The 22,161-nt window shown below is 43.0% G+C and overlaps 1 protein-coding gene across 2 annotated transcripts; it reads left to right on the top strand.

Moving 5' to 3' along the window:
• Positions 1 to 1,615: 1,615 nt before the first annotated feature.
• wapla (WAPL cohesin release factor a) lies at positions 1,616 to 17,177 on the top strand. Of its 2 annotated transcripts, XM_053436259.1 has the most exons (21): positions 1,616 to 1,920; positions 2,516 to 2,929; positions 3,098 to 3,181; positions 3,266 to 3,800; positions 5,132 to 5,439; positions 5,575 to 5,696; positions 7,363 to 7,458; positions 8,119 to 8,280; positions 8,970 to 9,106; positions 9,993 to 10,104; positions 10,306 to 10,536; positions 10,693 to 10,804; positions 10,962 to 11,059; positions 11,373 to 11,449; positions 11,943 to 12,118; positions 12,768 to 12,883; positions 13,013 to 13,243; positions 13,585 to 13,795; positions 14,012 to 14,100; positions 14,206 to 14,301; positions 15,250 to 17,177. In XM_053436259.1, exons 2-21 carry the CDS (start codon positions 2,542 to 2,544, stop codon positions 15,313 to 15,315), a joined length of 3,447 nt encoding a protein of 1,148 aa, XP_053292234.1. In that variant the 5' UTR covers positions 1,616 to 1,920; positions 2,516 to 2,541; the 3' UTR covers positions 15,316 to 17,177. The 2 variants fall into 2 exon arrangements, with proteins under 2 accessions (XP_053292234.1, XP_053292233.1); XM_053436258.1 differs by having other exon boundaries at positions 3,098 to 3,800.
• The last annotated feature ends 4,984 nt before the right edge of the window (positions 17,178 to 22,161 follow it).

Genomic DNA, 22,161 nt, shown 5'->3' with positions numbered 1-22,161 from the left:
TGTCCAAGTGTTGCGTCATGACCATAGGATCTGAGAGACTGATCAAGCCTCCGGTTCAATTTGTTAATTTTGATGTTTCCCATCTGAGATAATAATATTCCTCTTTGATATCATGATATTCCAGCTCTTTAGAGAACAGCTGTGGGTGACATAACTCTGACCCCTTGACATGGATAAATGCAGACTCCTTCAGAGTGAGAGTTATTCTATTTTCTTTTGGTGATACGGGGGAAGAAAAATTCAAAATACATCGAAAACATTTCAAATGGCTCCCAAGGGAAATTACTAGTCTTCTCATTTTGCACTGAGACGAGCCATTCTCACACAAGTGTCCCCACGCCCCCGTCTTTATGAAGACGTACACGCTGTGTGGAGGAGATGCTGTGATGTCCGTCCGGTCGAGTAATGGTCATTTCTGTGTTGATACAGTTGGGAGCACTTTGCCCTGCAGATCCGGGATGTTTATAACACACCATTTATTCATTTGACACCATCTGGGCCCCAGACCAGTGCCAATGCTGGTGATGTGTAAGCTTTCCAGAACACTCAAGATATTTGAACATTCACTCCATTGAGGGCACAATAGTCAAACCGGGCCGTATAGAATCACATTTCTTCTCTAAGTTAAACCTTATTGCTCTCCTTTGGCACCACTGATGGGAATTGTGGTCACTTTATCATTATTTTCTAAAGATTGTACACAAGACACAAACATAGAGGAACATGTTAACGCTGAGTTACGCTGAATTGCATTGTACATCTTAATCGAGGCGAAAGAGGCAAACGTAGACAGACATTGACTATCACACAGTAAGATCACATTCATTCACCTTCATTAACACATATACGCGAAAGACAATGACATTCATTTATTTTTTAATTAATTGTTTGGTTTATTTTTCAAGAAATTGTGAGAGATACATTCGCTGAGAGAGTTCAAGCAAACTGCAAATTAAGAAAACACGTGCAAATTAAGAAACCTGGCTCTAGGTCAAAGCTTTGTGAAGTTACTGAAGTCTGCTACTCGTCAGTGATGATGGAACTTTACGAAGCATTGAACGACAGCCAGGTTCACTTTTTGGGCCCCCTGGAAGCGTTTCTGTATTTGCATGTGTTGTGACTTTTTGCAGGGCATGTGTCAGTGAAGATGTTTCTTTAATTCACACGTGTTTGTACTATTTGCATGTGTTTTCTTTATTTGTAGTGCGTTGACCTCTCTCTGCTTTTTGTAATTGATCAATCTGGGGCTAATTTGTCTTTTCTACTACTGGATCAACTGATTATCTCCACACCTATTTTTTTCAGCAAACAGTGAGAGATGTCCAGGCAACAGGCCACACCTCTGGAGTGAATTAGATTGGTTTTACTTTTAAACTATCACAATAATACAAACAATTAAATTATACGAGTGATATTTTAAAAGCAGGAGCCATGACATGTTTGTCACATGTGTTTGTAAAGTTATTTGAACGTAACACTGATATAAATACTAACGTGATCCTCCAGTGCCCCCTGTCGTTTATTATGGCTTCAGCTTTCAACCAATCAGAGCGGCGTTTCCTGACGGCGTCTCAGCGCACAGGAAACCATCCCCGCCGCTGATTGGTCGCCTCGCTCGCACTACACAGGGGTCTTACCAGGGAGCGAGGAGGGAGGGATATTTTAATGGCCGACGGCTGCACTACAAAAAGCAAAACGTCCGGATTATCCGCTGTTTTTGGACTTTAGTGGCCACTGCTAGGTGCGGGCTGCGTTTCTTTGGTGACACACGTCGCCGCGGGGATATATCCGGTCCACGGGCGTGTTTCTTTGGGTTGTTTCCACAGCGTTTCACGGACTTTACCCGCTTGATTCGTGCTGCGGGCCTAGCCGGCTGGCTAACAAACAAGCGGACTGTTCGCCTGTCACCGGAGTTTAAAGGTACGAGTTGTGCGCTACTGCATCTTTCAGACACCCCGATTATTACAGACAACAATCCCTTAAATTCACCCTCACTTTAACACCGCATTTCCAAAAGGCAGGGTTTTACCGAGATTTGACGCCAACAGCTCTGCGGGGCTAGCGTTAGCATAGTAAGGTAGCCGTCTTGAAGCTAACGGCTAAGTTTATGGTAACTTTACAAGCTTGCAGCAGGCCTGAAGAAGAGTTTACACACGCAGCTGAGCTTAGCTCCCCCCCCACGCCAGGGTATTAGTCGCGTAATTAAACAGGTTTAACTTTATTAAAGTTAATCTAAGTGGCCCTAGATTCATGTTGTGTTGCGCAGATACGACGAATCATTCCTTATCTGCAAAGCTACGCTGCTTGAGCTAACCATGCTAAACAGGAGTTGACTCGGAAGCTAACGTCAAGTTAAGTAGCCACATTTAGCCACTTTGATTATGAAAACACTCGTTAAAACGTGGTTTAAACGTGACGCTGTATGTATATTAACATTATTATCTATTCAACTGTCACACACATTTATATAAACTGGCTGAGCTATTTGTTGACGATGTTCTGCATTCTTTTACAGGGAATATGTAACATAAACCATCCAACATGACATCCAGATTCGGTAAAACATACAACCGCAAGGGAGGAGAGGCCAATTCTAAATTTGAAGAGGTCTTCTCCAATAAGAGGTCCACTCTGACCACCAAATGGGGAGACACCACCTACAAGGCGAAGCTTGGAGCCAAAAGGCCTCTGTTAAAATCGGACGCCTCAGAGCTTCTCAAGAGACCCCGGGTTGAAGACAGTGACAGTGAAGATGACCCATTCGGTTTTGACAGCGATGATGAGTCCAAGACCGTGACCTCTCAGAGCCAGCCCCAGGTGAAAGTCAACGAAGGGGATGTGTCCAAGACGACTGCAGTGCAGGGCGGCGGGGCGGCCGCTGTTGTGACTTCTGCACAGGGCTCTGCAAGCTCAGCAGCCTCGTTCACAAGTATGTAATCAATGTGTTAACCCAGCGAATGTATTCACACTTAATAGTCAGCTCTGTTTGTTGCATACCAGTTTTTTCATCATTCATTGCAGATAGTTTCTGCCTTCCATTTAGTTGCGATGACAGTTTTTTTATGTAACCATCTGTAAATGTCTTCTTCTTTCATAGGCAAGCAAACGCTTGAAGCAAAGGCTGTAAAAAATGCCCAGTCCCGGTTTAAAAGCACACCAGAAAGCAACCAGAAACTTGCAGGTGCAGCCTCTTTTTCAAACGCAGTCCCTTCTAATCAGAAATTCTCAGCATCCCAGAGGCCCATCTCTTCTTCTCCCAATGTAGGCACCTACCTTAAACAGTCCAGTGGTGCAGCAGGTGGTGGCAGAGACTTTCAAATGTCTTCCCCTTATGATGAGCTGCCATCAGAAGAGATGAGAAATGCTGAGCTTGAACCACCAACACAGCCTCCACCACAACCTGTGGACAACATCCCTCCATCCCCGTTCACCCTTAGGGCCTCTAACCCCAAGAAATACCAGCGGCCTAACAAGCTAAACAAAACAGCCTCTGAACCTGCTGAAAACAACGATATGCCCAGTGAAACTGCGAGTGCCCAAGTCAAACCCAACAGTGTCCTTCCTGCTGGTGCAAGTAGTACTGCTAGTGGTACTAAACCAGCAGCCAAGCCTCCAGGCAGAGGCGGTGGGAGGGTTCGGGATTATACAGTTCTGCACCCTTCCTGTCTATCCGTTTGCAACGTCACCATCCAGGACTCAATTGAGCGAGGTGGCGATGAATTGGTCACTCCAGCTGCCCCTGCTGAAGACGTGGGCCAGATGAAAAAGAAGTCTGAAGCGCCACCACCCAAAACTAACAGGTAATCTTTTGCATTTCTACGTGTCTCAACCGACTGCATAATGGACATCACAAAGTTGCATTCAAAACCCTTCATATATAGCTCGATGGTTTTCTTTAAAATCGTGGGAATGGATGATAGCGGGGTTTTCTTTTCAGTTATAACACATGGAGGTTCCTCTTCAGCCTAAGTGTTGACAGCTTCTTAGCCGCCTGACCTCTCCGATCCCAACCCCCCCTTCTTTTCTTTTTACAGAGGGTGGGGTTCAGCTCGAAACGTTTCACACACACACAGCAGAGCAAAGAGACTTTGTATTTGCTTTGACAGAAGCTGTCTGTATGTTAACATTCATGACAGGACTGACACTGACTAATGTCTGTCTACATAATCTTAAAAGTTAATTTGAGGTCAGGAATGTCAAAAATGTGGCATTAATTATTGAATTGACATTTTTTCCCAATATAATATTTATTTTTTATAGTGGGTTACATTTGATGTTCTAAAAACAATATTTAGATATATTTTCCTCTACAAATAAATGCTTATAGATTCACACTCCTAGAACCTTGGTGGTTGGAACAAAGACCCCAAACCCTCTGAACAATCAGGGAAACCCCTGGATAATGGGGGACAAACAGCAGTTATACCATCACTTTCATTCTCTGACATTCCAGCATTTTTATTCACCCTGATAAAATTGACATCGTTGATTTTTTTCCAAGCTCTCTCAAATTTGTCCTTGTGAATCATTCAAGATTTTGCATGAATAAAGTATTCAGTTTCCAGCACCATGCATTACAAATTAAATGAGCCAGGCACAAATACCAAAGATTGCTTTTGTTTTATAGTTTATCCTGAAACAACTATTAAGACTGAATCATTTTAAATATGGTTTGTTCAGATTCTGATGTTCACTGCATTGTAGCTTTAGGCCTCATTATTGGTGTCTGAAAGGAAACTTACTTTCTCCAAAGTTATTCTTGTCTTCAGTTAAAATGGACAAAAACTAGTATAATTCAAGTAGAACATTTTTGCTTTATTTGGAGATGTTGCCTTCTCAATTTTATGTCTTTACCTGATAATGGCTGGAATGTTGCATACTTTATTACTGTTTTTCTCAGTCAAGTCAGTTTGAAGTATTACGGTTAAGTTATAAGCTTGTGTACAAATTTGATGAATCCCACTAATCCTCTATGTTTACATTGGTCTAACGAGGCTGTCACAAATGCATACACTTAACCGCTATATGTAGATATTTCTATAATTTTATACAATGCCACTACACCCACCAGTGACTGAATTTAAGCAGTACAGACGTATTTTCAATACCAACCCTCAATGTATCTTCACAGGTTCCGACCCACTCAGACAAAGACAAGGAAGACCAAGGCTGAGTCCAAGCTAGAGTTCTTTGGATTTGAGGACAAAGAGGACCAGGAGGGTGAGGACGGCTCCGATGCCGCCATGGCAGGCAAGAGTAACTACAAGATCAAATACTTCGGCTTCGATGACCTGAGTGAGAGTGACAGTGATGACGAGAGCTCTCAGGCCAAAGAGAAGAAAGCCAAGAAGGCGGCTGCAGCCCTGGCCGCTCTATGCTCCAGTGTGGACAGCCCTCATACCAGTGACTCTCAGGACAGCCAGGCCAGCAGCAACACAGGTGGGCAGGCCTATGTCAAAGGAGTTTTTAAATCAGAATTGGCGATGCTGTGATTGAGATTTATAGTACAAGTTTTTTTTTTTCTACTTGGAGATTTCAGATTACCCAGATAACCCATTTGGTTTCTCCCAACAGATAATTTGGACTATGATGAATCCAGTCCTGGAGGACCTGAGGGGCAGAAAGGACGCTCAGGGAAGCAGGGTGACAAATCCAAGGATGCTGGATTCAAAAAAATCTTCAGTGGACCCAAAAAGGTAAATGAGCATGCTAGAAAGTTTCTGATGGTCTGCCTGCTTTCAGTCAAATGTTAATTTTCCCCTTTATTATGCACCAATTCCTTTGAGGAATAATTGGCAATTAGATTTTTTGCAATTACTCCCTCAGACTGAGCAGGCATGCATCTCTTGACCTATTGAGATTTACTCAGTTTTAAGAGGAGTCTCCAATCAATATAACCGGGTCAAGGTGTGTTATCTAACCTGCCTTCACGACCTTCCTTCCGGCCAGGATTGAACTTGGCGTCTATTATTGATGTTTAAATGACAGTTACGTAACAGAATACCCAGCTTGTCTAAAAATAGAGATAATGGGAGCGAGCAGAGAAAAATAGAGCAAGTAGGCGTTAGAACGGCTGAACTGAAACCTACATTTATTTGGATGTCATTTAGTGTAATCCAACTCTGCGTCAGCAGTAATGCATACTAAAACCACTGTTGCATACTTGGGTATCTGAACACTGATGCCAAAGGATTAATCTGTGACAGCAGCCTCACATGAAAGGGGTGAATGTGTGTTCAGTATCACGCACTGTATGGTCTTATTATTGAGGGGGATCTGAACATTATAGCTTGTTCAGTCCAATATTTACCCGAATAACTCTGCTTTGATTTGTGCTACATTATGTAATGCCTACATTTGCTCTGTTTGTCTGAATCATGTTTTGTTGTGGCTTTGGGTTATTTGTGGACTGTCTTCCTAATCCTGTGTGTTTAGTGCTTCTGTCATCAACAAAACTCCAAACATTGTCTTTGTGATATATAATTGAGTTGCACAATGTGTCGTTTTCAGGAAATGTTTTGTGCGCTTGGGGACTGTTCTGCTTCACACTTGGGCTGCTGTTGTCTAAGTCTATCATCATGAGTGTACTATGCAATATTTATCTGTTCAGTTGTAATAATTCACAATAATAACTTCAGTTTATGCCAGAATGATTCATAGAGATTAATATGGACTTGTTACTTTAGTCTTTGTTTTTTAAGTTGTTAGAAGACTCAAATCTTAAGACAACAAAAGTATCTTTATTCTTTCAAGCGAGGAGCAAAATATAGAACAGTGACTGCATCTACTTGTTTCATATCTCAGCAACAGCACAAAAACCAAAGCCCAAACTTTCTGGAGGTTTCTTTTTGCTTGATTATAAGCAAACTTTTGGGAAAGTATTTTTCAAATTAATAATTCAAATTAAGCTGACATAATTCATTATACTGTCATTTTTATATTGAGGATAGTATTCTCTTAAGATAATTATTGAGCAATGGAAAACTGATTTAATAGGATGTGAGGGCAATTTCTCTGGGACTTTCACAGGCACTCTCTTAATATAGGTCACAGGGTCCCCCCCAATTAAGTTAAAACCATGGTAGCCCATATCTACATTAATTACTATCTTTTAGACATGGAATTTATGTTACATAAGTTTCCCATATGTTCAAATCAGTGCTCCAAATTGTATTAAGATCTGTGATGATGCAGTTAAAAAGTGGTGATTTCACACAGAGACCCTTTTATCCTATTGGTGCTTTAGCCTTAGGTGTCAGAAGAGTCTTACCATAATTATGTTTATACATTAGTACAATACTTGAATGTGCATGAAACAAACATGTCGAGTATTTAACTAATGTTTTTCAATTTTTGTCTCAGTCACCTGCTAAGGCCGTGTACAACGCTCGCCACTGGAACCAACCAGAACCTGAGGAGATTCCAGTGCCTCCACTCTCTCGAGCTCAAACTGCTCCAGTAAGATATTATTTGCTTTGTGGTGTTAATATATACATATATATATATATATATATATATATATATATATATATATATATTATGTTATGTTTAGCTGTATTGTGATTTTTAAACAAACTAATCACAGGGAATCTTGTCATGAACTTAACTGTTTGCAAGGTATCATTATAAATTTGTGCTGACAAGTTTGTTTTCAAATAAATGCATTCAATTTGCACACGAGCAAAGCCAGCAATATTAGAGTTATGTAAAGCAATTGCTAATAGCTAGTACCATTTATTTCCAGAATTCCCCATTTTTTACTTTCCACAATACGGGGTTCTTTTAGTAGTCAACACTTGTGAATGAATTACTATAATTAGTCTCTTTCTGTTCACCCGGAGCTTTACCAGACAAGTGGCCCAAGGTTTACTTATTCATTTTGTGTTGATGTCATTTAATGAAATTATAGTTTTTAGAGACAACTTGATCACAGTCTGGCAACTACGATTTAAAAGTTGTTAACTTTAGACGAACGCATCTGACGTCTGTTAACAACACGTATCAAAGACTTGTGTGCTTAACAGTCTGTTCAGCTGAAGTAAATCTTCCAGACATGTCATTAAACAGATTTTATGGCTTTGGTATGAGCTCCATTTCTCCACCTCTTTTCCTCCTTAGGCCATTTTATCAAGCAGCAGCAAAGACAGCAACTCAAATAAAGATGACGGCCTATTCAAAGCCCCTCCACCTCCGCCCAAAGTCATTAAGTCAGAGACCCTCCCCACGCGACTCAACCAGGATATTGTCACGGCGCTCAAATGCAGGAAGGAGCACAAGGAGGTGAGTTTTGAGAACATTGTGGTATATTTAGATTTACTATGCGGAGGAACATCTTTTGTGGTTAAGTTCTTATTTGTGTTCACCTCATTTTATTTGTTTGCATATTGCAAATAATTAAGCTGCATATTTTAGACTTGCACAAGCTGCTTTTATTATTTAAAGCAGTATAATCGTAGGATTCATTTGAAGCATGATGTCAAGTCCAATATTGTTTATTTGAACCCCAGTGTGGGCTGGAGGTGGCAGTGAAAACTGTTGCAGTTAATTTAAACTCCCCTACAGCTAGTGTCATTTACAGATGGGCTCACCGGCCGCAGATCAATCTGTTTGCCGTGGATCCCCCCCAAGGTAAAATGGCTTCAGCTAAGCTGTCACCAAACACTGGGGGTGTCTTAAGATGAGGTCCTCCCTCCTGTGTCATGCTGAGCACACACACAGCATGACTGTTGCTATTGGTAAACACATTGAGTCTACTGCTGATCAGGCCCCAACTCCCCATGCTGAGCAGACTGATCACGGGTATTAGCACAGTCAGCTCTTGTTGCTAATGGAACCAGTAGAGAGGAATTTAACAATAGGACTTCTCTCAGTGGAGTAATGTATGTTTGTTTGTGTGTTGATTATATCTCCAAACAAATGCACTACTTCCCAATTAACTGTAATTAACTCCATTCCTCCTCCTCCATCAGCTGTACACGGTGGTGCAGCACGTGAAGCACTTCAACGATGTGGTGGAGTTCGGAGAGAACCAAGAGTTCACAGATGACTTTGAGTACCTGGAGACGGGACTGAAGAGCATTCAGCCACTCAACACAAGATGCCTTAGGTCAGTCAACACTTCTGCTGCTTTCTTTGTGGCATTTTCACATCGGGGCACTCAGATGCCATAAGTGTCTGACATTTTTTTCTTCCACTGGTACATTGTTGATACTGATAAGAAATCAGTATCAACAATTCTACTAGTAAGAAATATCTCAACAAATTGAATGAATACTTGAAGAGTTTGTCTCGTAACTGTTGTTAAAGATACAACTATTTATAAACCAATTGGAGGAACAGTTGATCAGAGTTTTATAATTTTTGTGCAACTGTCCCTAATTAACGTAAACGGAATGATTACCACGCTATCAGCGACAGGAGGCAGCAATACAGAGTAATGAATAACCAGATTCTTTTCAGACTTCATATGCAATATAACAAAGACAGGAACAGATATGATGAAGAATCCTCTTGTGGTGTAATTAGTGTTTTGATTTTTATTATCTCAAAATAACACAAAAAACAAATTAAATGATATATAAACAAAATGCACTGAACAAATACCTATATTTTGCCTTTCTCTTCTCTGTTGAATTGTTGAGAAAGTTGAGGTAATATGCCAGGATAAAATTTGTTTTTCTGTAGAATTTGTATTGTGGAAATTGAATCTGCTCACGAGAGACAACCTTGGCTTCAGAAAACGCTGCAGGGAGTCCAGCCCTGGAATGTTTTTCCGGCTTTAGCTGTGAAGAGAGAACAGGGTGAACATTTTTGACAGGGTAGAAATACACAACAGCCCACGTTGGTGACAGGCATCAGAAATAGTGATGGGGATTTAAAAGTGGGCTGCTCCACATGATTCCATCATTCCTCATCGTTTTTAGACTGAAAAATATTTCACCCACCAGATGTACAATCCTTCATTTATTCCTCCCTCTCTGTCCCTGCTGCAGTGTAATCAGCTTGGCCACGAGGTGTGCCATGCCCGGTTTCAGGATGCACCTGCGAGCCAGAGGGAAAGTTGCAACGGTTTTCAATATGATCAGTGATTCACCACAACACCCGGTTAGTAAAACTCTTTTCTGTGACCTGCTTTTCCAGTTAAACTAAGTCTCCCTGAAAAACGTCAGCATTGTTTTTGTTGTGGTTTTTAAGGTTTTTAATAATTACTGCTCTTGTTGTTTACCGTGTGATAGATGGGCACCTTGTCTGACCTCAGTTTGTGCTGCACCACTTTGTTAAAGTCTGTCTCTGTCGTTCCACCAGAATCTCGCTCTGTGCACAGCTTCCCTGATGTATATTCTGAGTCGGGATCGTCTTAACATGGATCTGGACAGGGCGTGTCTGGAGCTCATGATCAAGCTGCTGGAGATGGACCACGACTTCTCAGGCCACCAGGATCAGCTCACAGAGAAGGAGGTCGCCAAGGTCAAGGAGAAGATCAGGAAGTTGTGCGAGACTGTGCACAATAAGCATCTCGACCTGGAAAACATAACGGTGTGTTTACCTTTTGTAGCTCATAAGAAAAAGCTTAACCTCTGGGTTGTAAGCTATTCACTTTCTCCGATTTTTTCCAAAAGTATAATTCCAAATAAAGAGGTAATTGCAAAGATACAGTAAGTGTAATGCAATGTTGTTGTTGTTCTTTCGTAGACTGGCCACCTTGCCATGGAGACGCTGCTCTCTCTAACCTCCAAGAGAGCTGGGGATTGGTTCAAAGAAGAGCTGCGGCTGCTGGGAGGTTTGGATCATATTGTAGACAAAGGTACGTGTGTGTGAGATGCAATGTTAATGTGGCCATTTTCCTCTATACCAGTGTGTATGTGCAAATGTGTTTTCCAAGGTTGAGTGTCAAAGCTGTTGACTTTGAAGTGGCTGACAGCATGTTTAATGGTTGTGTGGTTTGTGTTGTGTTGCTGCAGTTAAAGAGTGTGTGCAGAACCTGAGCCAAGAGGATGACAAGGAGAACCTCGTGGCGTCTTTGTGGGGGGCTGAGAGGTGTCTGAGAGTGCTTGAAAGTGTAAGTACTGCTGGTTTAATCTGTCAAACTGGGTTCTCCATTGCTCTAAAGTCTTATAAGAGTGAGACTCCAGGACATGGGTAATTTAGCACTGAGAGCCTTGAATTGGCTGGTAACTTTTTATTTTTCACCGATAAAAGGCTGTTTAAAAAGCTGATCGTCTTTTATCAACTGGATCTCACTTAAAATGTCATCGATCAAAAGTCTGAGGCAAAGTGTGTCCCCTCACTTTTGTATTCTTGACTTGTTTTCAAACGTGACAATATTCTTTCTCCGGTATTGATTATATTTCTCTTTCGTCCTCTGCCGACAGGTGACAGTTCAGAACCCAGAAAACCAGGGTTACTTGATTGCCTACAAAGAATCGCAGCTCATTGTCTCCTCTGCCAGGTGAGCACTACCAGATACAGCTCGGGGCTGTTATTGACTGGACACAGACACATAATGAGGCTCTTTCTATTTCAGTTCAGTCAGGCTACCTTTGTGCTTTTTGTTTCACTATTCTACCCGTCATATTCCACTGTGTCCCTATGGAGCTTTTGCTATTACCGAGACCTGTTAAATAAAACACAACACCTTATGAAGCAAAGGAGTAATTAGTGTAGCATAGACTGTAGGTGAAAGAAAATTAAATGAATTATTAAGTTATTGTTACTGTTGGAGCCCATAAAGATTTCCAAGTAGTCTTAATGGGCATTATAGGTAAAATTAGAATTTATTTTTAACCACTGATTAAACTTGGATTAATATTGCAGTAGTGGGGTTGATGCACACAAAAGCCGACAGAACCTCCCCCCTCCTTCACCCTTGTGCTTGTTTTCTTGGAAACATCTGTCATTACTGCTTGTTTAATTCCTCTCAACAATTTGGTATTCCTTTTCAGTGCTCTGCGGTACTGTGAGGATATGATTCGGCGCTACAGCCGGGCATTGAACAACAGCTCCCTGTCATCGTCGGGTGCAACGCTGCCCCACTGCAGCTTCAGTAACGTCGGCAAGGCGGTGGAGGACTGTATGAGAGCTATCATAGGAGTGCTGCTCAACCTCACCCATGACAATGGTATTCTCATTTACAACCTTGCATTATTTCCACTGGATCTTATTTGCTAGTTTTTGCCTGAAATTCCTGGAGTGTAACAACCAGTAAATAATTCAGCAATGATGGAGCCTATCAGCTGCTGCCTGGCAAAGAATTGGCATCTGGGGACAATGGGAAATATTCTGGAGCTTCCGGTGTAGACGGTGGACATTCAGGCCAAGACTATCTTCCATTTGCAGAGACTGTTTACAGTCTGAGTCTAAACAAGTTGAACGTTTGTCCAAACAAAACACAAACCAATACCTTGTAGGTGTTTTTGGTCCAGAAGAGGTTTTGGCTAATCTCTATTAACAGCTATTATCAAATGAAAACAGATAAATTAAACAGCAGATGGCCGATGCATTACAGTCGATATGTTCCGCCTCTTCTGCTCTCCACATGGACTGGCTACCTGCGGGCCCTCTAGTTTCTTTGCATGCGTACATTTTCATAGTATGACAACATCTAAAGTCTTATTAATGTAATGTAATCATGGAGCCTTTAATTATATCACTCAAACCTAGTTGGTTTAGCTATTGTCTGCCATGAAATGTAATATTCAGGTTCCTCACAGGGGATGCTGACGGTTAATATCTGCAGTAGTTAATAATGATGTTATTCTTGTTTTCAGAGTGGGGCAGCACTAAAACAGGTGAGCAGGAGCTACTCCTTGTAACTGCTCTGAATTGCGTTGTCCGAGTCCCACGTTACATCCCCCAGGAGCAGCGCTTTGATATACGAGTACTGGTAAGTACAACGTTTTTGGACCTAACAAAACAACACTACTGTTGAATCGATGCTGTGCTAACCTGGATAAGCTTTGAGTTAGTTTGTACCCGCATATGTCTCATTTGTGTATTCTGTTTTCTTCACCAGGGACTGGGTCTACTTATAAACCTTGTGGAGTACAGCTCCAGAAACCGCCACGGCCTGGTGGACATGGAGTACATCGTGGACGACACCTGTCTGGAGGACAGCCTGATGCTACCTGCTGACCCAACGCAATCAGACACAGCAGCAGAGTCGACGACGCCGAGCACAGCTGAGTCTCCGGCAGCCGAGGCTGAAGAGCCCAGCCCCTCTGGTGCTCTAGCTGCTCTAGTGAAAGTAGGTTTTCTGCCAGGACTCTTCAATAAGTATCACAGCAGTCATTGTGATCTGTTTTTGTCCTGGCTCTCTCCAGGAGAGATTTTCATGATTTCTTTTGAAGTAAGGATGTGAGCAGCAACAGCAAGTGATGAGCAGCCCTGAGGGGAAATCAGTGTAGTGTTTAAACATGTGATCCAGTGTTTCACCTGCTTTTGTCAGGGAGATAGTTCAGACACTTTTCTGTCAAACTGATTAATATGAAGGATGCTATACTGCTGTATCATCATATATCTCCTCAGTGCAGACGATCCCTCAGTGTTTGTTTAGAGTTGACATTTGTTTATTTCTCTAATTCCTAGCACTTCCTGGAGAGAGAGCGCGCTGCCATCCTGGCTGAATCCAAGACTGACGACTTGATCTGTGAGGCACCCAAGCCAGCACTGGACAAGAGTGGAGAGTGGCAGGAGACGTCAGGAGAGATCCAGTGGGTGGCGTCCGAGACCAACGAGACCAACGACAGCGAACCCGAGAAGAAAGAGGAGGAGGATGGAGAGTTGGACCTAAATAAAGGTGTGTGTTGAAGTTATCTCATGCGTGATACCTCTCACTTCTTAACACACTGAATCCTGATAAGGGAGAAATATAAACTCCTCGCAGGATGTTTCCAGCCAATGTTTGTTTCTATTCAGCAGCTCCTGCTATGAGTCTGAAACCCTCCTCTCCAAAACAGCAGTGTGTGAGCCTGTAATAGTGAAGCTGTTTCTTTCTCGCTTGTTCTTGTTGTAGCTCTGCAGCACGCAGGCAAGCATATGGAGGACAGCATCGCTGCCTCCTACACCGCTCTGCTGCTGGGCTGTCTGTGCCAGGGCAGCCAGGTGAGTAAATCAGACAGGATCGCAAACATACATGAAACGACTGGAGATTGTTTCCCACTCGAAAATCTTCATATCATCATTCCACCCCCTCTCTGTCCCTCCCAGGTAAACGTGACTACTGTGAGAAAGCATCTACCTAAAGGGGATTTCTCCATCATGACAGAAATGCTGAAGAAATTCTTGAGTTTCATGAACCTCACTGTGAGTATGATTGTCAAGAGATGCTTTGTGTCATCAGTGCTGCACCATGATGTCGACACAGTGAGATTAATTATAGTGTTAGGGTCTGCGAGCGTGTAGAAACTGAGCAGGAGACGGTTGAGCAGGAAGCAATCATCAGATGAGTCCTCGAAAAAGATGAGCTATAAATTCAGGTGATAAAAATACTTTTCCGGGAGGTATTTTTTTGTAAACGCCTTGAGGTGTTGATGCAATCCTCAGCTCCAGGCACATTTTTATTGAAGTTACCAAAAGCCATTTAATTGGGCCCATTGAGCCCATTTCTTGTGCTGTGGTGTGGCTGGGATCAAATAAACACTTTTGATGACCAGTGTTTCTGCAGAAATCTGTATTCCCCTCTTAACTTTAATTAATTGCAGCTTTTGCACTATGGACCTCCTTTCTGAGAAAATACTAGAATACAGATATAAAAAGGAAAGCTTTTATTTCTGTTGATCTCGTTAACAAAGAGTTTGAAAATGCATAAGTTCTGAATTGGTTGTGGAGCCGATAGATGTGACCAACATATATTTAAAAGCTCTCTTGATCTTTTCCATCTAAAATGTCCGAGCTGCTCAGAAATCACTTGCACTCTACAGGCACTTTGCTTTTTATACAAGGCCGTGGCAGTAATACGCCGCCATTATAATACAAACTGTCATCATTAAATCCATCCAATGGGATTCGTGTGCACCCAAGCTGCATAACTGTTCACAACAAGTAGTAATGTGGAGGATAATTACCAAGTATTTCAAGCATTAACATGAAACTGAACAGATACAGATGTGCGCATTTAGCCTCAGTCTCATTCTGTCAGAAAGGAAGATGTGAACCATCAATTTCTTTTCTCACAGACAAAATCTAAAACCCTCTGAAAAATTCCAAGTATCACATTTTGTCCCCCTCACACTATTCTTATTTTCCACACAGTGTGAAATAGGCTCCACGGGACAGAAGTCCATCTCGCGGGTCATTGACTACCTGGAGAACTGTTAACAGACAGCCGGTCAGCGGACTCACTCTCTGACTGCACATCAAAGGGATCCCAGGCTGTCCTGTTGCCCCCCCTCCCCCCCGCCCGCCTGACAGGAGCAACAACAGGTCATTGGAGTCTCCGCAGCATTTCCAAGACTTCACCCGATCTGCCAGTGTCGTGATCACACTGAATTGTCACCGCTCACGGCGCACTCTGCCGTGCGTTCTCATCACACACACATGAAAGTTTCTCTTCCTCTCTGAACCAAAGCCCTGCGTAGCCGACAGTCGGTCACGCAGATTCCTTCCGTTCCACTAACGCCGCAGTTAGAGTCAGATCAACTTGAAAAGGTTCAGGACTCGCCCTCAGGTAACTGGGAACCAGGCTTCTGAATACTCCGTGGAATGTCAGACGTCCACAAGAACTCGGAGAAGACGACGTCTCGGAACGTCCCCTCCGACGTACAAGTCTCAGCCGCTCAGCAGGAGTTTGAACCTCTGAATCAAATTTTATGGATCATTACATTTTAGTCTCTGCTTATCCATGTTGAAGCCAAGGGTGACATCATTGATTAGCATGAAAAACAATCATTTTCATGGATGTTAGGACAACGTCTCCATTTGTTAACCTGTGTGAAATGGTTCCGAATGCATACATCCATTTTAACCTACGTGTTTGCAGTTGGTTTGAATGTTGAAGGGAAAGAATATTTTGAAGCTTTGATTTGTTTAGTTTTTTTTATCTTCTCATTGTGCCCATTAACTTTGTAAACTGTGTGAGTTAGCAAATCTGATCGGTGTTCGCTGATGTGTTTTTAGATGTTTTCTTTTTCCCTTAAGGGCATATTATTTCTTTCACCCAAATTATGAATCACTTTTAAAGAAATCAGATCTGCCGTGACGTGTCAGCTCGGATAGGAGGTTCTTTATTTCACCGATAATGGCGTCGGGAAATTACATTCTTATTAATTATTTTTTTACCTTTCCTGTTTAGACCGTTTGAATTTCAATTAATTCAACAGGATGTTTTTAACCTCGAGTATAACAGACAAGATGAATTCTCTGATGAAATTGAAGGTTGTGCTTCCTTTTGAATGAAGTTAATGTTTTCTAAACGTATTTAATTTAAAGCCTTCGCCTCCTCCTGTAAATTGAAATCCACCGTGTGAAATGCCATTCATGTCTAAACTTTCACACCTTTTTATTATAATTTTACCCAATGTGACAGGGCTCAGTGGTTGGAAAGAAAAGAAATATCAACTAAATCGTGTTGCTTTTATTGAAATTGGAAAATTTACACTCATGTACATCAATGTGGGGAGGGGGGGGGTTTCCTGATGTGATGGTTTTAATTTTCTGTCCAGCCACATGTAGCTTGATGTTCTTTAATCTCATTGTATCATCATGTGTCTGCATTAAGACGACACACATTAAGCTCCCACTTATTTATTCTCATGTGTTGTCATGTTCCCTGTGATGATGCAGCCGAACCGTTCTGAAATGCCTCCGTCTTGTACTGCTCACATGTACGATCACTGATTTGAATGACAGCCATACCTGTGTGCACAGATTAGGTTCCTCTGGTTTGTAGGGCTACAGCGAACACAGCCGTGTACCCGTTTATTACTTTGCAAATTCTGGTCTGAATGTAAATACGACTGTACATAGCGGTTAATGGACATTTAAAAATGCTTAGACTACTTTTTTCCCTGGAGCTGATATTTTTATTTTATACAATATTTCTGAGTTGTCATTTGGAAAAACAAAAAATCGCAGGATGAGACAAAAAAAAAAGAGTTTGTACTGTTTCGAGGACCTTTGTCTTTGGTTAAATGTAAATAGTTGTATCTCAAAATGAAAAAGAAGTTGCTACTTTCAATATACTCCCTGTGTTTTCTTCCTTGAACTGTTTGGCGCACCAGGAATCCGTTCTTTCATTTCCAGATCTGTGGGAGGTGAACACTACCAAACCCAAGAGATGTTTATTATACTTATGGTATTCGTGCCCGTAGCAGCTGAATGCTTATCTTTGTGTTCTAGCTGTGTGTGTGTGTACGTGAACACACACACGGCCCTCAGCAGTGACACTTTGTCTGACACGGCTCCTCAGCTTGACTGACTGATGCATAATGGAAACAAAAGATTCTTGTTGCGGCCGCTATCCCAGAGTCAAACTAACAAATATCTCGAGTGGGGAATGTGGTGAAATACTCTCAGGCAACACATGCTTTTACGCAAGCGGCGGTTGTGTAGAGTGACACAACAGGTGGTGGGGGGGGGGTAATGCAGGCTTTTGCATTTGTCCTCATGCATTTAAAGGAGGAGTGTAGAGTGCACATATAGCGTCTGATTCCATCTTGTTGCCTGATGTACAAACCTGAGAGGTGGCGCAGATATAAATTCCAAACAGCAGGAGTCTTGTATGTAGATGACAGACACCCCTGCCTTTCATGCACAGCTATACATTATACATGACAGACCTCGCATTACCGTCAAAGGCAGCGAGATAGCCCCCCCCATCCCCCCCAACCACCTTGATGATCAGTGACGGGGGGGTGGATGAGAGTAAACACGAGCGGGAGAAAAAGCAGCGTTTCCATAGGTTAATCAGATTGATAGGATGTCCTCCACCGAGAGAGAGAGAGAGGAGTGTGAGGGAGAAATGGATGCGGAGCACGGGGGGGGGGGGGGGCGGGGATTAATGTTCCCCACCTGTCAATCAGCAGCCTCTCAGTGAAGCTGCTCAGCCCTAGGCGGAGAACTACAGCTGCATTTTCCAGCTTCCCCAGCCTCCGTGCTTTCAACTCGCTCCGTCTCTGGCTGTGTTTTCTTTTCCCCGGCCTCCCCTCATCTGTCCCCCAGTCTCACCTCTCCCCTGCGCACACACTGCTTCTCTTTCACACAACAACACAGCTTCAGTGGTGGTGTTGAGATTTACTCCAGCAAAATGGATCTTTTAGCTCCACGTGACTGCGTCTGTTGTTCTGTCACACACACTCAGAAACACTTGTTTGTTGTGAATGGAACGATGGTGTGATTGGTCCCGAGCTACAATTAGGAATGTGTGTGTTTTATTTTCATCCTCCTGCTGTTTCCTCTGAAGGAAAAAGAAAAGGCTTAAATGCCACTAGGTGGTGTGAGCACTCACCCTCTGACCACTTTGAAGTGCAAACGCCTACACATGTTTTTGTGCACCGCCACACAACCACACACACACACACACACCGAGTATCTCCTCATCAGTGGTGTTGCCTACTGATTCCCCCTCAAGCTCTAACAGCTCGGCCTCCTTTAGAGAGATGAACACTCGTCTCGCGGATGCAGCCTCACGCCCCGGAGAACGGTGAAACATTTATGAATAAGCTCAATAGTTACTTCTCGAGCGTAAACGCCTGGATTCAGTAAATTTACAAATTGACTGGACACGCTGGGGGAAGTGGTTTACCACCTGCGCTCCAAGATATGAAACAGACGGGAACATGCTGAAGTGTTTGTGCCTCAAATCTACAAGCTCCCCAGTGCGTTATTTTTATTCATAGCACATCTTTTATAATATTTGTTGGAGGAATGTATTTTCTCAAGAATACACATGGTTGGAAGATGAAATTAAACATTACGGCACAGAGGAAAAGCAGCGTAAGAACTAGAGTCTGCACCAAATTCCCTAAACTCTGAGAAATTACAGTCCCCTGAATATGATATAAATTATTCCCTAGGAAATCTATAAAAAATTCCTAGAAAGCTAGATCTCACTGTCATAGAAAGTGGAACAACTTCCTGAATCCGCCGCCTGATCCGTATCTTTTCCTGGAAAATTACAAACCTTCGCTTTCCTGCGTTTGGCTCTAATCTTTTAATATAACTGCTCAGGTTGGATTCAGTCACTGTCTCAGAAAGATGAGGAAGTTTTCCATGAAAATGACTCATGAGTCGTAATGTCTCATCTTAGAGTTGGTCAAGTCAAGATTAAAGCTTGCCCACGTCCACCAAGAAAAGCGTTTGCAAATTTCCCTGGGAACAATAAAGGGTTATTTCAATTTCAAGCTATAACATTCAGTTCAAAACAAATCAATGCAAGCCATGTAAGGTTGAAACTATGCAATATTATAGAGAAACCACTTGGCCACAGTGGAGAGAGAAACCTCTCAGGACTCGAGGTGGACGACCTTCTCGCTCTTCAGGTGTTTGCATTTTACAAAGTTCCAAGTCAGATATCTGAGCTTTAAGACAAAAAAAAGGTGCTTTACAATTACGACTTTTAATTTGACATGAGCGTTGTTTACAACTCATAACTCTGATATGATGGGAACGTAGCAGTATACGCCTTAAGCTGAGGTTCTGTAGTTTCAATGTGTCAGAAACGGGTTTTATATGATGTTTTTGTTTTGTAAATCAAGCTTAGTGGATTCCTACACAACCCGGGCTCAATGTTTTTTTCTTTGCTAATGTTACTGAACCAGGATGAAAGATGTTTTCCAGGGTCTGTCTGTCTGGGTGCGGATTTGCTGGTATCTAAGGTATAAGAATACTCACCATGCAGCCTGTCTTCTTAGTGTTATTAGCTTATTGGATTATTATAACCTCTGCTAAGGAGGTTATGTTTTCACCCCCGTCTGTTTATGTGTTGGTTTGTTTATGTTTCTCGACAGGATTACGCAAAAACTGCATCCTGAAAATCGGGATGGGACATCACAGGCCAAGAAATAACATGTTTACCAGAGAATAATTCATGGATATTGAAAATCTGTTATATTAAGACGACTGATATGCGTGTGTGGTGCACTTTGGTGCAGCTTTATTGAATATGAAAGGACTGTTGGGCCTTGGTGGAGGTCGAAGCTTCTACTGAGAGCTTTTCTACTTACCGATGCATGAACGTGTGAGCAGTACTTCAAATTCTAGCTGCTATCGCTGGAGCTAATTAGGCAAATACACTTGTTGTGTTTATAATGCCCAGTGTAATTGTTTTTACGAGCTAATTACATCTCAATCGTCAAAAACAAACCGTGAAGCTCGACATGCAACAGTTGCCTCTGACGTGTAGTGAAATAGATCTGATCCGTACTCACAACAATGTATTTAGTATTTATTTAAAACCACAACCCCAGTGTTTCCCCTTGAACTCTTCAATTTGTACGTCGAGACAGATTGAGTCAGAGGCTACGCTGAATATATTATGGCAGAACTGCAGTGGAACCTACACGTCGCACCTTCCACCCTGGTAGGAACTCTGCACTTGACCGGGTTAGGGTTAGGGTTAGGGCTGCCGGGTTCAGCCAGAGAGTCGGCGCCCACTGACTCGTGCACGAGCCGTGGATTGTTTTTTGCTCTAACCTTAACCCAAAGAATTTATTCAAAGAATTTTTTCCGCCGGTGCTGCTGCAGCACGCTGCGCTCAGTGGCCGGAACAGATGCTCTCACGGGCGTTTTGTTTACCCACACACACACACACACACACACACACACATGCACACATTTGCAGGTGGACACACAGTGTCAGCCAGGCGTGAGAAGAAAAAACACACACAGGCCTATGAACGCCTCACATTCAAAGCAAAGGCACAGCAGTAGGTGAGTGTCCACCACAGCAAAGGTGTAGAAACACACACTGGGCACAAACACACTGACAGAACAGTGTACACGCAGCCCTCTCTGCTCTGACACGTCGGGGGGGGGGGAGCTCCTCTTGTTTAATCTCACCCCTTAAATCATTGAGTAGCAGGACAGAGCCCCACCAGCTCATCTGTATTCCTGGGTGTGCGTGACCTGCACTCTAACGGATGGGCTTTGTCCACGGGCGAGCCAGATGAGGAGCCGAGCTGAGTGCTAGTAATACCCCCCCCCCCCCCCCCCCCCCCCCCCACGCTGCCTCTTGCTATTCTCCTCCTCCAGGCTCTCCTCGGCCTCCTCTCGGTCTGTGGCAGCAGCGTGGAGGCTGATGAGTGTTGTGTCAGGGTCTGTTGTATGTGTGAGTTTTTATGTCTGTCCATGTGTGTGTGTGTGCATCAGGGCCGGAAGCAGTGTGTGTGTGTGTGTGTGCGACAGGGAGCAGGAGGTTGTTCATTTGAGACGGATGTCATCGCGTGGTCTTTCACCTGCTCCTGATTGGAAGTCCTTGGTTCGACTGCAGGAAGATTGTTTCATTTCAATTCATTGCACACACACACACACACACACACACACACACACACATGCACCCTGCACACACACATGCCCACACAGTCACAAATCAGCAGCTGCATAAGGATGCGGCTCTGATTTCTGTTCTGTTTCTGCGTTTCCTCTCTGCACAGCTGCCTCCGAGGCTGGTTGCTGCCGAGAGGAGGCTGAGGTGTGTGGGCTGGGCTGTGAGAGCGTAGTGAGGAGTTCAGGGACACGCGCTCATTCACGGCATCTGTGCCTGCGTGTCGGCCCTGAGATCACGAGAGAGAGAGATGGAGGGAAATGTGTCGGGCACACGGTATTAATAGCTGTAAACAAGACATGTAAACATCCCCCCCCCGCTGTGTGAACTTTTAAACGTGACATGCTGCAGAAACTAACTGAGTTAACTGAGCTCTGCCTTTGGTCTTAATGTGAAGGCTGATTATGGAGACATACAGGAAAGTTAGAAAGATGAAAAGTTTTTAATCAGACTGTTAGATCTTATATATCAGCGTCTCAGAGGGAAAGAAGATTACTAACTCTCCAATGGGCCTGTACTTAGAAATTATCCATCCGTTTATTATCTCTACAAGATACAAAGAAAAACAACCATTCACACTCACACCCATAACAACAGTCAATTTATAGTCTCTAATTAACCACGCCCCAAATCTGCCTGTCTCTGGACTGTAGGAGGAAGCTGGAGTAGTTGGAGAAAGCATG

Source organism: Pleuronectes platessa, chromosome 12, assembly GCF_947347685.1.
Source record: "Pleuronectes platessa chromosome 12, fPlePla1.1, whole genome shotgun sequence".
Lineage (NCBI taxonomy): Eukaryota > Metazoa > Chordata > Actinopteri > Pleuronectiformes > Pleuronectidae > Pleuronectes > Pleuronectes platessa.
The sequence above is the reverse complement of the archived record's forward strand: the minus strand, read 5'-3'. Positions and strand labels throughout refer to the sequence as shown.

Bases quoted from the DNA above. Each gene is read 5' to 3' on its own strand.
- wapla (XM_053436258.1), top strand. From the start codon at position 2,542: ATGACATCCAGATTCGGTAAAACATACAACCGCAAGGGAGGAGAGGCC. The intron at 9,107-9,992 runs GTCAGTCAACAC...TCCCTGCTGCAG, and splicing joins CTCAACACAAGATGCCTTAG to TGTAATCAGCTTGGCCACGA. The intron at 12,884-13,012 runs GTAAGTACAACG...TTTCTTCACCAG, and splicing joins GCTTTGATATACGAGTACTG to GGACTGGGTCTACTTATAAA.